The sequence below is a fragment of the Nanorana parkeri genome, unplaced genomic scaffold, assembly GCF_000935625.1.
Source record: "Nanorana parkeri isolate BGI_ZX_2015 unplaced genomic scaffold, ASM93562v1 scaffold125, whole genome shotgun sequence".
Taxonomy (NCBI): Eukaryota; Metazoa; Chordata; class Amphibia; order Anura; family Dicroglossidae; genus Nanorana; species Nanorana parkeri.
The window spans coordinates 1,526,867-1,543,497 of record NW_017306393.1 but is presented as its reverse complement, the minus strand read 5'-3'; the positions used below and the strand labels follow the sequence as shown (position 1 = coordinate 1,543,497).

Genomic DNA, 16,631 nt, shown 5'->3' with positions numbered 1-16,631 from the left:
TTCTGAGTTTACCTTTATTTTTAATGGTAGGAGGAGATAAATGTGCAGGCAGGGTACCAGGAACTCAGGAAGGTAACAAAAGATGTTAGAGGGTAATTCAATTTTAGGTCTGTTCCGGTCCCGGACCCGTAGGAGGGGCAACGGAGCCCGGGAAGCACGGCGGGGGTGTCCGGCGGGGGGGGGGCGGCCCCTTCTTCGGGACGCAGAAGCGATCTGGCGACAGGTAAGTCGCCAGGATCGCTTCTGTTGTAAAGCCGACAGTCGGCTCTACAAGTTTAAACAGACTCCCGGCGGCAAAAGTCACCGGGAGTCTGTTTAAACAGCCCCGATGCTGGCGACGTACACTGTACGTCGTCAGTCACGAAGGGGTTAAAGGCAAAATCAATAATAACTTACAGAATTCACAGCATTTTTTTTGTTTTTCTGAGTGCCCCTTGGTTACATTTTATTACCTGCTGTCCCTTCCTGTAACAGGCCGAGCGGTCTGGCAAAAGTGACAGTTACAGAAGCTGGAGCAAACCATTTAAAGGTGCCATGGGTACTTACAGGCAGCTACAGCCATGGCAGACTGTATAAAACATTAATATGGTAGAACTGGGCAATCTTCAAACATCTGATATGTCCAGCTCACCGCAACTGTGGTAGACAACTCTTAGCTTGTTTTCTTATTGTTTTAACCAGGAGACATTGTTCATGTCAAAAAAACTCTTTTTATACGGAAAAAAATTAAAAACAGAATGCTTTTTATATACGTGTTGTGTTTAGTATTTGCATATCACAAACATCCCCGTTTTTCTTCCTTTTTAAAACTTTTTTAGAACTAGTCTTTGCAATATCTATCTATCTATCTATCTATCTATCTTATATATATATACACATATATACTAATTGTCTATGTGTAATATGACATGTATGGATTTATTTATTTTCCGGGAGATGTTCTTTAAAAGTTATGCAATAATGAAGAATCTCACATCCAGAGGGAGTTTTCCAACTCTGAGACATCTTGCTGTGTTTGGATCATCTTGGACACCTCTTGGCAAGGTATAAAGTGCTTTAAACTTCTCATATTCCTCACGGTACTTCAGCTGAAAGAAAATGATAAACAGTTAGTGATGTGCCAATCAGACCTGGAGGGCAAGAAACAGAAGCATCAGGTTTACAGGCAATTCTGATAGAAGTGGTCAGTTTGTAATTTCCAGATTCTATAGCATATTATTTAAAACTAATGACAAATAGCACCTTGCACCAATCCCTGTGTAGCTGCAAGCACTATAAGAAGTGTTACCCTCTAAATGTATCAAATTATAATAATGAATGTTCTGCGCTTCAATTGAAACACAGCACATTCATTACTATCATTTTATTATTTAATACTATTAATATTATCTTATTCACTTTTATTATTTTGTACTTTTATGCAGAATAGCTCCATGATATAGGCTTGCTGTACATTGTATTGAAAAAAGAATGGCTGGAAGGCAATTGCAAGGGTTGATAAGCAGATCTAGAGCAATTGAAGCCACACATTCAAAGTGCAGCCAAATGTACAATCACAATCTGACCGCTCTCTACCAAATTATTTGGCTACTGTGTGCATAAACACGAATGCTTTGGAAAGCACAGTGTTTGTGTTTCGGCATGCAAACTCCAATTACTGTCTGAGCTAACTTTCCACACTCCTCTCTGCAGACATGAATATGAATGATTGTCATGCCAGTCAGGGGCGTAACTAGAAATCACAGGGCCCCATAGCAAAATTTTGTATGGGGCCCTGTGATTTCTAGTTACACCCCTTGAAGAGCCCACATAGCTCACCTGAGGGTGACCCCGCAGAGCCCACCATAGACTCTCTATGGTGGGCTTTGCAGGGTCACCTTCCGGTGGGCTGGACACACTCCTTACCTGTCCGCCTCTTCTTCCTCCGTCTTCCGTCCTGCGTCCTCCGTCGCCGGGCCCGCTCCGTCCTCCACCGCCGTTGCTGACTCTCATTGACTCAGCAGGGGCTATGGAGAAGATCGCAGAGCTGCGCAGATCACGGTGATCTAAACAGCGGCGCATTCAAACCCATAGAGACCCAGGCGTCCTGCACGGCATCAGGGGGGTGTCCTGGCCGGGCCCCCCTGTGCCCGGGCCCCATAGCGGCCGCCTGGGTCGCTATGGCTATTGTTACGCCACTGATGCCCATGCAGAAATGTTGCAAGCAGCCTTGGGACAAGTTTATCTTGCCGTAAAGAAAAGTATTTGCCCAGGTCAGTCTGCAGCTGCTGGTAGACATAAGACTGTCACCTGGTCTTATGTCTATGAGCACCTCTAATACGTTGAGAGTTGGGAAGAGAACTGAAACAATGTTTAAGATTTTTTAATCATAAATTAACTTTAAACACTACTGACAGGCCCAGATTCCCTACAAGGCCACTGAGGCCAGTCCTCGGGGCGGCAGGGCGCAGAGGGGCGGCAGCGGTGTGCTTGTGGGGAAGTTGCCCTCTCTGCATTCAGTCCTGCTTTGCACTTGCAGGACTAAATGTAGACTGAGGCAGCCGACTTTTCGTTTACATGTGAACTTGGCAATGTCGCCGAGATCACATGTAAACAGTCTGCAGCCTTCTCCCCTCCCCCTGCACTTACCTCTCTCCTCTGGCTCCGCCTTCTGGGCTCCGCCGCCGAGTCCGTCTCCTCACTGCAGTGAGCGGCAGGGTTAAAAGTAACCCTGCCGCTCCGTGCAGACTGTAGACAGTGAGAGGGGAGAGCTGTGCTCTTCCTCTCTCACCTGTCACAGAAGTTCCAGCACAGCGCAGTGCTAGAACTCTTGTATTGGAGGTGACAGGGTCAATAAAGAGAACCTGTCACCTCCAATTGCTATCACACAGGGGATTGTTTTTTTCTGTTTGATACCAATAAAGTTAGGTGGAAATTCTTTTTTTAATTGATAAAGAATTTTTTTTTTTGAATAAATAAAAATAAAATAATAATATGAATCTGACTACTGATAATCTACTTACCGAGCTGGCAATGTGCTTGTTCTTTTTAGCCAATGACAAGGCCACAGTGTCCGCTGGAATTTGGTAGCTGGTGGCTTTGATAGTGTCCCAGGCTTGTTTGTACAGGTTCTGAAGAATAAAAGTTCACGTTATCAGGAAACTGTAGTCACTGGGCCCAGGCTTAGCCCTTATATTGCAAACATCGTATTGATACATACATGACTGAACAGATCCTTCAGGTTCTGAGTGCGGCTGTAGTCTACGGTCTCCAGAACAGTTGTGTATTTATCTTTGGTCTTCTCATAGTCCTCTTTGTACTTACGCTAAACAGGAAGAAGACAAAACTGCATGACTGAACAGAACATTAAACTGTTAGCTATGCCACGACCATTTCTGGAATGGATCAATGGTACTTACTTCACTGGCGTTGAGGGCGCTTTGGATAGCTGTGACATACACAGGAGTGTCTGTAACAACGCTAAAGTTGGGGTAATTGTCCTTGCTTGCTTTCTGGTATTGAATCTGTAACACATGGAGAAAAGGAATTATAATATAAATATTGATACCCATATCTATCTATCTATCTATCTATCTATCTATCTATCTATCTATCTATCTATCTATCTATCTATCTCTATCGTCTATCTATATTTATCTATCTATCTCCAATATCCATATTTTGATTTTGTTTTATTTACATATTATATTGGAATTTTTTTAGCGGTTGGCCCCATATCTCTGCTACTCTGCAGGTGTATTGTATGTTGTTCTAGTAAGAGCAGTGTTCACACTGTTATAGGACTTTTCCTGATATTAGCTGACACTCTAAGGGTATAGACATGCATAGTTGCCAAAAGTGGAGGAGAAACTAAGATAGCAAAAGGTAAGTATTTGGAGCTGGGATACATTCCCATACTCCTAAAGGTAGGGATTTGCATAAGGATGGGTATAAATCCTAGATATAACCCTGTTCCTGTGACAACCCCACCAGAAAAATTTACGACAATGAAAACATATTTTTTTTTGGTGACAATGATCACGGGGAAAGGAAGTAAAGGGAAAATCTACCCAGCAGGGACAAAGACATCAATAAAAACCTATAGAGATTGCATTATTTCCCCATTCTATCCAAAACCACCAAAAACAAAATGTTTTGGCTGGGGTTCCACTGTCAGGCCATGTTCACACCAAGGCACCTTCGTTTTTGTGCTTTTTTAACACGTGTTTTCGGGGGGCTGTTTTTTGCACGTTGATGCGGGTTTCGCAAATTTTCGCATGCGTTAAATGCGCACACATGAAGATGCATGTTTTTACTAGCAGCTTGAGAGACATTGCGGTCAATGGACAAATGCGTATACAAACACAAAAGGGTGCAAAATGCTACTGTCACACGTTTCTTGACATTGACATTTAAGTCTATGGGGAAAAAAAAGGTGCAAACTCCCAAAAGAAGCTCATGTACTTTATTCTGCGCTTGGCGTTTTGCTGCTGGAATTTTGCTGCTCAGGTGTGAATAGGGGCCATTGAAAATCATAGGATTTCTTGTGTTAAGGCATTTTGAAGCTCGTTCTCTACAGCTCAAATAACGCTTAGGTGTTAACAGACTAACTAGGAATACGTTATCTGCTCTTCACAGGCTAATGCAGAGTTTACTCCACACTTCGTCTGTATTTTGTAACTCATTTACAAAATGCAGGCCATGATGTGGAGCCTGTAGTGCCTTTTGGAGTGTTCTCTACATAACTCTGCAGAAAACGTTTCATGATTGGAGTAGAGCTCAGTCATATGTTTTGGACAGAACATATGTTGGGGCTCTCTTTGTCATGGCTTTCTTTCTTCATTTTTATAATAGTTAACTTAATGGGGTTTCAGTTGCTCCAGGACACATTTGTAAAACACCCTGTAAAACACATAACTGTGCTGGAGTACTTTTGTACTAATACCATGCTGCTGCTTTATAAACTGACCCCCTTAGTGTTACTCACTTGACTCTGAAGGTCATATGATTTTTTAGCAAGCAAGATTTCTGGTGTGTCCCACACATAGCATCCGATGCCCTTCAGCCAGGTAAGATCCTCCTTGTAGGCAACCTGTGAAGACAAAACAGCATGTAGGTTAACTTGGATTATTTTAGCTATAATTTCTTGAGCTGGATCTTTTATTCCCAATGTCCGTATGTATCTTAGGTAATTTTTTTATATATATCAAACTGTTTCTTAGTATGAAATCGTTTTTGGTGTATTGTAACTTACATCACTCAAGATTTCATTAGCTTTTTTGGCATGGATGACATTCCTCTCATCCGGTAGGCACGTCCATTCATGGAGATAGCGGCGGTATTCAATGTCACTCAGGATCTGCTGGCATTTCTTGGCAATGACGTTGTTTATCATGTCATGTGGAAGATTAATCTTTGTTTTATTGTCCTCATAATTCTTCTTGTAGGCCAGCTAGATAAAACAAAAGAATAAGAAGCTAACTTGGCATGCCAGAGGAAGTATTGTACATGGATCCAGCTGTTTTTACCAGTGAACTTTCTAAGTGACCTTTATATCAGCTAGTTTAAGCCTAGTTGTAATAACATTTTAAAAATGTGATGGTTCTTATCAACTGCTCGGCAAGTCAGCACTTGCCTCAAAGCCAGTCATTTTTCAATAGGGGTTTAAAAACTGCCACTGGTATGGACAGACAGGTCTACTTTTAAATACACATTAGGTTATGGTCTAATTTGGTAGGATTTGACCATCAAGCTTATAATCATACACATCCTAATTATGTTGGTGTCTTATCTTTTCACACAAGTTTGTACTGCATATGGGGAGGCCTAGGATGGTGGTGCAAAGGTTCCAGTTCACAACCTTACATGTAGAAAACACAACATTTCAACCCCATCTGTAGCTAGAAGTAGTTAGTCACATACAACTGCACTTGTTCTGCAATGTTGAAGACATTTTGGCACTCATCCAAGTGTCAAATGTCTTTAACAATACAGAACAAGTCCAGTTCAATGCGCTTAACTACTACTTGCTATACTATGACTTGGATAAATGAGAACCTTCACAGTGAACCCCACCTGGACATCTGGTAACTGCAGCAATATCTCTAAGAACCCACATCCTATGTTTCCTATTTTGTGTAAACTTGATCCTTAACAGCAATCACTGTAAATACATGGTAAACATATATATTATTTCGCAAATAGCTATTGTACATGAATGAACAGTCTTACCATGCTCTTCATTTTCTGGAAAGCTAATGAATGCACAACACTTGGGAAGTCATCAATCTTGGCTCCAGCAAGGTAGTGTCCCTTTTCCTTTTCATAGTGTTCTTTGTACTTCAGCTATAAAACAGATTTTTTATTTAGTTATGGCATTGGTTACAAGTCTCAGAGAAGAGGAATAAGGGCAGGAAATAACACATAACAAGCAACTTCACTTACATCACTTGAAACAATTTTGGCGTGTTTGGCTCCAACGATAGGAATGTACTTTTCATCCAGTTGGTAACCCAGAGCTTTGGAGTTGTCCCATATGTCTTTGTACGATTTCTGGGGAAAATATAGATGTTTATAAGAACAGTAGATATCAAAACTTGTGTCATTGGCTAGTTTGATCTACTGACATTAAATAACTTACATCACTAGCAAGTTTGGACATCTCCCTGGAGTGGGTGATCTGAGGAGTTTCAGCAGCACCAATGTACTGGCCTTTTTCCGCATTAAAGGTTTCTTTGTATCTCAACTAGAAAGAAATAAAAAAGAGATACATTAGTAAGCCATGCTTAATGTTGTATATATAACATATTTTAAAATATATCATTATATATATACAGATATATATATTTTTACACTTATTGAACAAATATAACAAAACCCTTTATTTAACTGACAAAAATTGAGCACATAACTGCAAAGTTTCTTGCCTGGAGATCCTGCCAGTTACAGCATTTCCTGTTGCAGACTGACAACATTCAAATGCTCCCTTGCAATAAGCAGCAGTGCTGTCAGCCTGTCATGTGCACTCCTTTAGTTAGCTATTGGGCTGCCTATCTAATAGGCAGCCCAATGGCCAACTAAAGAAGCACATAGAGCAGGCTGACAATGCTGCTGCTAATTTAAAGGCAGCAGCTGAACATTGTCTACAAGAGAAAGTGGTGCTGCTGGCATGATCTTCAAAGAAACGTTGCCAAAATTAACAAAAAATAATTTGTTTAGGAATTCTATACATAGTGAGACATGATGCTAAACAAACTATAAATTGACTTTGGGTTTACATAATCTTTAAAATGTGCCCCAGAGCAGCATGGCAGACAGTGATTTAATCAATAATTCCAGTGACACTGCTTCCACATTGTGTGGATGGCTAATACATTTAAAGTGAAATATATGCTTACATCACTTTGGTTGACGGCATTGGCCTTGGCAAGCACAATTTCAGGTGTATCGACCACATGGCTGAACTTATCAAAGTTGGCAATGGCGTCCTTAGTGTATGCTCTCTGAAAGGGAAATAAGAATTATGTTATTTCATTAATTGTTTTTTTTTTTAAGCTGTGGTAAGCTGTCTTTATAGAACCTTTATATGAATGAAGAGGCGCTTCCGATTGACTAGAGGGTTCTGTAATAGCACACCAAACTACCGTATGAAGGCCACAAATTAAAAACAATAAAGCCCAAACGTACCCTTCATACTCCACACTGTATGATGCTAATATGGACATTCATTAATAATATTACAAATAATAATTTAAAAGGACAGACCTGATTGACCAGCTCCTGAGCCTTCCTCACTTTCTGATGCTCTACAGAGTCCAGAGGAATCCATCCACAACCACGGATCCATTCCAGGTCAGATTTGTATATGGCCTGAAATAATTAATTATTACATTCATGGTTATAGAGTCCAATCTGTAATTAAACCGTGGCAGATTAGAAGTAACCTTCAATCACTCACATCACTCTGGAGGTCATAGGCCTTCCTGGCTTGTATGCAATCATTCTGATCAGGGTGGCATGTCCATTGGTGAAGATAGTGCCGATAATCAATTTCACTGGCCAGGCTTTGTCCAATTTTGGCTTGTTGCAGTTGTACCATGTCAGGAGGGATATGGATCTTGGACTTCAACTTTTCATACAGCTTCTTGTACTCTCTGTCATTCTGCATAATGGTGACATGCTTGGACCACTTCAGTTTAGGATCAGCGTTTGCATTAGGAACTCCAACATAGTGGCCTCGTTGTTTGATGTACTCAGCTTTGTATTTCAGCTAAACAGAGAAAATATAACATTGTACATTCTTTTCTGATGGTGTCAATGGTGGGCATAGCCAGCAAAGGGCCGCTATGTGAAAACAATTCCTGCCTTCCCTTCATTTACCTATCAAATACAAACACCAACTCAATATTTCAAAACAGGAAAATGGTTGGCGCATCATGAAGAATGCTTCCCACTTCTCACCTACCCAGGTAAACGTGAAAGGAGGAGGTGGTCCCAGCACCTGCCTGACTTACATCTCATATGCATAGGTCATCCAATACCAGGGAGCCCCTTTGTAGGTGCACAGTCCACACAAATAATACACTTGTTTCCACTCTCTGTTATAAATTGGTCCATTATTGTTAATAGAAATTGCTTCTTTTTTTTTAATCTACAGTCTGTTATGAGATTCTAAAACTGGCAAGTAATCCAAATCCAAATGGACTTTTTATCATAACAATAATGATAACACATAGGGGTTCATTCTAAAAGTTCAGATCGGCGTATAGCAGGGCACAAGCACCCCTGAATGGTGCTGACAAGTATAGGAATTTCCAATATTTATCAGCACCATCTAGGGGCACTAGTGCCATGCGAACGGCATCCGTCTGGCTAAACGCCAGGTGGGACTTTTATAACCTTTTATAAAATGAACCCTTTAATATACTCTTTATTTACAGATCTTCCCTCAGACATGTCATTTTCTGCTCACAAGATTGACTTACTGCAAGTTTTTCTCTTATAAAACATTATCATGTGATCAAGTGATTATAGTGGGTGGATCCTCTCAGTCAGGAAGAAGTGACTGCAGGAAGTGCATGACGTCTGTGTGCCTGAATCAGCAACATAAAAGACTATGAGCTTTGCTAAAAATGTTGCATTATTTTGGAAGAGGACTGAGCAAAAATACACAGAGAGGGTCAAAGGCACAAAGGGGTTAAAGGGATTTTTGTTAAACTTCTAAAGCTGACTGTGCGGGCAGAAATAAAGAAAGAAACACACATGTATACACAAATTAAGACTAAAGCAATCCTTAAGATCCAAACACTATATGATCTCTAGATATATCTGCAGATATGATTACCTCACTCTGGGCAATGCCACTCTTTTTGGCTTGACTTAATTGAACTGCATCATGAGGCATAAAGTACCCAGTGGCTTTCATATTCTCCCAGCCTGATTTGTAGAGTTTCTAGAAAACAGAGATACACAGTATAAATGTTTATGGCTGATCAGGACATATATCAATAGCGGAGTAATACTACACAGAGTATGAGCTTAACAAATACAGCAGAAATTAAGAAAGCAACTACCATTATTTACGTATCTGGAGTCTAGAGTCTAGATGACATTTGTTGTTGATTTACAAACTGGGTGTCTGAGGATTGGCAGCAACTGGTGTGCAGGGCATGACCAACATTTGGTTGAAAATAAAAATGATAAATTTTTTGGTAATTATTTTTATTTTTACTCGCAAGTTTACTTATTCTACGTGAAATAAAAGAATACTGTAGTTTCTTTAAATAATTAGACAGTATTCCTAATTACAACTTAATCAAGGATAGCAAACAGTCACTTACACAAAAAAGGATTGAAAGCTTACAGCAAGTACTTGTAAAATGTTACCGTAAAGTTGAACTTCAGGAAGATCTTGTTACTGAGTTATCCATACATTATAATTAATTTTATGTTATATGCAAATAGTATAAGTACCTTAATTTGTCTTGATATTACCACAGCAGCACCCAGTCTAGGAGATGATGTGTCAACAATCAAAGCCAATCAGGGCTCTGTTGCTTTGCACAAGCTTGCTTACAGGAGGTCAATACATTGCATCTCCTTCATTGGCCAGCTATACACTGGGACTGGTCCTGGACCAGGCAGTATAACTGCAGTGTAGTGTGTAGTCTAGTGAGAGGTCCAGGACAATGATGTGCTGTCTTGCAGGGGTTCATAAATAAAAATTCTGTATTTTGTTCTCTGCATTTCAGATTTATTAAACGCAGGCCAGAATTGCATATTAAAATACTTTCTGATCTTTAATTAAACTTCAGCAAAGGACTAAAACATGAAATCACACTCTTAGCTATGCTACATTTTCTATGAGTTGTGTTCACACATTATAAAACCCCCCATTGGCAGTCTTCTGATAAGCTTTTGCTGGAAAATACGTTTTATTGAAATCAAATGCAAAACATATCAAAGTCCACAACTAAAAAAAAAGCATTGTGAACTGAATATTTAACGATTGTTTAATACATACTTCATTGACGTTCTTAGCTGCCTCTTTCGCTGTTAGCAGCAGTGGTGAGTCAGTCACAGAAGTGTACTTTGTCTTAGCGTTGTTCCATGCTTCTTGATATTTAATCTGGGGAAAAGGATAATGTAATAAATGTAATCGGAAAAACAATAAAAGTGATTGGGATCTAGATGATTACTTAGCTTTGTAAAACATTTTTTTTAGCAGTTAAACCCAAAGAATATTTTCTACAGCTTTTAGACATAGCTAGCATCATAAGCAATAGCATTATAAGCTGGATAGTATCATAATCATCAGATCTGGCTAGCAACACAAGCATCGTACATTTCAGCTTGTATCTAACTTACATTAACATGGTCTTCTAATGGTCACTCAACACTCTACAGCAGCAGAACTAAACAGATATTGTTGTACTAGGAAAAACTCATTTTTTTTAGTCTCTAAAATATTTATGTAAGTGAACTGAGCATTGTGATGAGTAAATTAAGTTAGATAACACCGATAATATAATTAGCACAGCCTGTGAGAGTTTCAAGGCATTTGCTGGTGTCTGTGTGTAGATTCTCATTACTGAACCTTTCTAAAGGTGTCTTTGTTGTTTTTTTGAAGATATGCGTAACGTTCCTCTTTAAGGCTGGGTGCACAAAGGCAATGCTTTCTAATGCAATTGTGCAACAAAAATCACCCCTGATTAATCACTAGCAATGGCAGTTGCATATAGCAGCAAGCAAGCACACAAATTTGGAACATTAGCAATTAATTGCTACTACATGCCACATGCCATTGTTCTCTTTGTGTAGATATCAGTTGCTAATTGTTAGTGATTACTCATGTTATCATGAGCATGGTCACGCTAACAAAAATCACCCCAGTGTACTCAGTTCAAGAGGGGGTCTACCGGTAAAAACATTAAGTTGCTTTATTAAAACACCACACCCAGAAAAAAAGAAATTCGCCATTTTTGAACAAGGAGACAGCCACGTTGGGCCAGAGCGTGCAAAATATGGCATTACCACCAGTGACATCAAATTACTTTTAAACAAAAAAACAAAACTACTTATTGACTACAGAGGAAAGGAGATATTGTCTGTAAGAAATACTCACATCACTGCGAATGTCTGCAGCTTGTTTGGCAGTGACATAGTCCACTCTGTCAGCGACTGCAGTAAATTTGAGAGTATCAGGTTTGGTTTTGTATTTCCGCTGCAAATGAAAGAAAGATGGTATTTTGAACATGTCTTCCTACAGACATCATGGGAAGTATCAAATAAGAAGGAAAAAAACATACGTCGCTCAAGATGTCCTGGGCAAACTTAGCCTTCTTGACATCGTGTGATCCACTTGGCATCCATCCGACACCACGGAGCCACTCCAGATCTGACTTGTAGATCGCCTAAGAACAAAATATTGTCCAATTAGAGATTTGTGGTAGGACTACACTTGAACTAAGCCAGTAACAACAGGCTTCTATGTGGTATTCTGCAAAATCTGCTAAAAATCTTAAACTCTTCTTGATATGTGAGCTAAGCACTGCTAAGCTATATCATAGTAAATGCCATAATCGATGTGTAGTAGAAATAAGCCTATGAATAAATATCTATTCAAACTTAGTTTTCAAAATACCATAATTCAGACACACAGCATACAAATTTAATAAACGGTTTGAAATGGATTTGGAAACTTACATCACTTTGAAGGTCATAGGCTTTCCTAGCCTGGATGACGTCGTTCTGATCTGGTAGGCATGTCCATTGGTGCAGATAATGGCGGTAGTCAATATCACTGACCAGTTTCTGGCATAGCTTGGCAGCGGCAACAGAGATCATATCTACAGGCAGGTTAACTTTTGTCTTTGTCTTCTCAAAGTCTTTCTTATATAAAAGGTCGCTGGGAAGCTTAGAAGCCTTCAAGCACCAGGCCAATTTGTTGTCATTGTGAGCTGAGGTTGTTCCAATGTAGTGACCTTTTTGCTTCTCATGGTTCAAATGGTATTTGTACTGTGGAATGTAACAACAAAACATCAAGAATACTGTTCTAGGACAAATAAACATACTTCAACACATTGATCTTCTTGGAAGCAATGCCCTATCCTTAAATAATACGATTATAAAGTAAACTTATATGCTCTAAGAAAAATTTTTAAAATAAAAGTAAACATATTAAGCATCTAACACATGAATGTGCTAAATTTACCATAAAAAATGGTTGGATGAGTGGGGTGGGTGGCAAACCAAAGTTGGTGGAGAGGAAAACTCACAAGCAGTTGGTTTGTCACTTTTTCATTTTGTATGGTTTGATGTGTTGTATTTTTTAAAAGTGTTACATATTTTTAGGCACTTAGGCAAATTGATGGAGTAGCACTTAACTAGTTATATACCAATGCCTTATTATCTGTTGGTTCTTCTCCTCTTGTTAGCCCTAAACCATCACCTCTAACAAAAAAAACACACTTGTATTTTTCCATTTTTGTTCCTCATTTATCTTTATATCATATTCCTGGTGTGTTACTGCGTCTACCATGCCATTATTGCAAATGCAGTCTGAAAAAAAGACGAATGACCATGGGTGATGTTAAAAAAAATCTGGTCTTTTTTTTAAAGTTTTTTTTAATCTTTTAATTTTATACCTTTTCTAACCAACCTGTTACTTTACATCTGTTGTTTTTTACTTTCTATATATACACATTCTTTGTTTTACAAATACACATGTATTACTCAATTACAAAGGATTCCTAAAGTACTTTGGGTTATCTAAAAGTAGATAACATGGCAGTAGCTGCCTGCCTTTAGCTTCGCTTTGAATTAAACTTTGGACTGAGTCCTGCACTAGTGTATGTACATTTGAGCTGTCCATAAACACCAGGGACATCACAGTGAGTCTGTAAAACAGGAAAATGAGCCTGAAGTTTCATATGATGTTTAAAAAATTGAATGCAAATTATTAATAAAAATTAAGAATTTTTTTTTTCTTAATGTTACATTTTTAGTCACAGACCAGAAGAAATAAGGAAATTATGTACAAAACATGAAGGACAAAACACTATACATTGCCTTTAAATATAATCTGGAATACTCACATCACTTGCAATCTCTCTAGAGGCCTTAGCTGCTTTGATGGGGATAGCATCAACTTTCATGTCATAGATCATCTTTACTTTATCCCAGCCCTCTCTGTACAGTTTCTAGAAAAGAAAAACATAATCAACTTTGTGGCACATACAGACCTTTAAAAAAGTTAATAAACTGGATTTTGATAATAAAACTGCTTACATTGCTGACATTGACGGCGTTGGCTCTTGACAACATAATCTCAGGTGTGTCCGGCATGATATGAATGGTTCTCTTGTCCTGTTCCCAGGCTTCTTTGTATTTGCTCTTTAAAACAAGAAATGTTTGAGATTATAAGCTCAATAAATTGACAATTTAATTCTAGAATTATCACAGCGTAGGCAAAGTGGGTTTATCTGGTGGACATACAGCACTGATCTGGTCAGCATTGGCCTTTGCCAGGACAACAGCCGGTAGGTCCACGATGCTGGTAAATTTTAAGTTGCTGGCTGGCTGGCGATAATGGTGTTCGCTTATGATCTCCTGGGCATTCTTTACTTTCTTCACGTCCACTGAGCCGTTAGGGAACCAGCCACATCCACGTATCCATTCCAGATCAGACTTGTAGATAGCCTAGAAAAATGAAGGGTGCTGTTACAAGTTGATGAAAAAGATTCTCACACTAGACCTGATTGCTGTGGTCATATGATAAGGTATCATAGGTAAAAGGTATTTGGCCCACCAAAATATATACAAGTCATTAAAACAGTAATAGTGAAACATGAAACTTTCTCCTTTTTCAAGATATTACAACAATATAAATATAAAATGCTTTAAAGGGAATCTTCAAAAACATAAACAAAGAACTAATTCATAAGTCTCAAATGGAAGCCGCTTCCAAACTCCCGGACTAAATAATAGTTGCAAGGACTGATGTCACGTGCCAGAAAGTGAATAGCAGCTTTGAGAATAGTCTGTAAGTCATAACTGTCATTGTGACCGGTTTCTGAACAGGTATTTTATGTTTTAACAAATCCCCCTAAATGACATCTCAGGGCTCCTGTGTGACAGCCTAAACATGTCCCAGATCCAGTTATTATGTATGCACAAGTTCATAAAGATGAAAACAATTTACATTACCTCCTCTGACTAAGCCCACTGCTCCTTCATGTGTGTCTCACACACACTACCCCTCTCAGACACTGCTACTCACAGTGGGAGGGTTTCAGCAGCAGAGGCAGTGCTGTATATCTAGAAAGCAGTGGGCCAGACTTTGTGTGGACATGCTACAGAGTTGTGAATCAGCAGTGATAATACTGTTAGCCATGTCCCTTGCAAAATCTTCTTACCACACTGTAGTATAAGCAGACACAGACTACATGAGGGTGTTGCTCTGAATTTAGGTGCAGCGCAGTAGCGTTGTCACTGTGTCATGGAAAGCTGCATTAGGTTGACTTACCAGGTATTGGTGAGACTTTGCAGGGGGACTAAGGAAAAAGTGCAGATGCACTTAGAATTCAATAATGTAGCACATAGTTTTTATGTGCAACATAGTTCTATTTAAATCTGATGTAGATGGTTTGATTGGTTTACTGATTATAAATGTAATTTGATTGTGGGAAAGGACATTTACTGGAATATTGTTTTATACACCAGCAGGGCAGCCTTCAATTTCGGGGCCCCTTACACGGCTTCAGGCCGGGACCACATCCCCCCCCCCCTCCCCACCCGCCTGGTCACAACCTCCTTCCGCACCGCCGCCGCTCTGAGCCAGTCACACTGTTATTATTATACATTTATATAGCTGATATATATATACTGCAGTGCTGTACAGAGAACACTGAGCCAATGACATCACTTAAGCTTGCAGCTTGGAGCCGAAATGCTTACACTCTAATGTCCCCCCCACAGTCACATTACCCGCTGGACACAGGGCTTTGTGACGTGCTGGCCACTAGATATGTGCACCGGGAAAAAAATTGTTTAGTCTCATCTTGTTTTGATTCGGATTTTGTGTTATTTAGTTTTTCGGGATTTGGACGAAATTCGTTAGCGGTAGTCTGTACGAATGTTCATTTCCGTTCCATGTTCGTATCGTTCATTGCATTGTATCGTATTTCACTGCAGCAAAGTGACATTAATCTTTTTTTTTTAACTGTCACTTTGCTGCAATGAAAATTCGTCCACAAACGAAAATGCGTACAGACTACCGCTAACGAATTTCGTCCAGAAAACTAATTTTTCCGAAACGAAACGCACTGCCCGCATTGCGGCTGGCTCACTTTTTTGCCAGGCTGGAGTGGGCCATTGAAGTGAATGGTGCCGTAGCCACACCCTCCGGCTGCAATGCGTTCGCCCGCACGGCATCGCAAGGCACATTGTACCTGCAGTGCGTTCAAAATAGTGCTTGCAGCATTTTGACCACACCAGATCGCAGGCACAATGTGCCCTGCGATCCCGTGCGGGCGAACGCATTGCGGCCGGAGGCGGTGGCTACGGCGCCATTTACTTCATTGGCCCACTACACCCCCTCCTGCCCGGCAAAAAAGTGAGCCAGCCGCAATGAGATGCCAGTGGTGTGAACAGGCCCTAAAACGGTACCAAGAACACGGCTGCAGGAGCAGCCATGTTTTTGGTATAACCACTTCCAGCGGAGGACGTACATTTACGCCAACCCGCGGGAAGTGGTTAAAAAAACACACATATCACACACTCATTTAAAAAAAACACACACAGCTTCATTTTTAAAAAAAACACACACTCTCACAACTATTAAAAGTAAAAATAGTTAATTCAAAAATGTCCCACTCTCCTGCTTACCTGTTTTGCAGGAAGGGGGGCTGCATCTCCTGGGTCCAGTGTGGCACTTGGGGATTATCCTGGTCTGGTGGTCGAGTGAAGGGTCAGTGTGCTCTGCACTCTGGCTGGTGCACTGGTGCAGACCATACTAATCGATCCATGCTAAATCAGCGGCGGCACCACGAGGGAGCGATCAGTATGATCTGCATCAGCAAGAGATGCAGCTCAAACTGATTCCCCTCTGGACCACCAGGGAATGATTTTCATTTAATATATTGCCAGTTCGG

The 16,631-nt window shown here is 40.0% G+C and overlaps 1 protein-coding gene across 1 annotated transcript in view; it reads right to left on the bottom strand.

The window, feature by feature from the left end:
* Positions 1–16,631, bottom strand: part of NEB (nebulin) — a 203,642-nt gene that overhangs the window by 73,383 nt on the left and 113,628 nt on the right. The window contains 20 exon segments of the mRNA XM_018553609.1: positions 975–1,088; positions 3,003–3,110; positions 3,200–3,304; positions 3,399–3,503; positions 4,967–5,071; positions 5,234–5,431; positions 6,211–6,324; positions 6,424–6,531; positions 6,620–6,724; positions 7,377–7,481; positions 7,744–7,848; positions 7,937–8,248; positions 9,323–9,430; positions 10,502–10,606; positions 11,603–11,701; positions 11,787–11,891; positions 12,184–12,495; positions 13,575–13,679; positions 13,768–13,872; positions 13,975–14,178. Of these exon segments, the coding sequence (XP_018409111.1) occupies positions 975–1,088; positions 3,003–3,110; positions 3,200–3,304; positions 3,399–3,503; positions 4,967–5,071; positions 5,234–5,431; positions 6,211–6,324; positions 6,424–6,531; positions 6,620–6,724; positions 7,377–7,481; positions 7,744–7,848; positions 7,937–8,248; positions 9,323–9,430; positions 10,502–10,606; positions 11,603–11,701; positions 11,787–11,891; positions 12,184–12,495; positions 13,575–13,679; positions 13,768–13,872; positions 13,975–14,178 (2,727 nt within the window).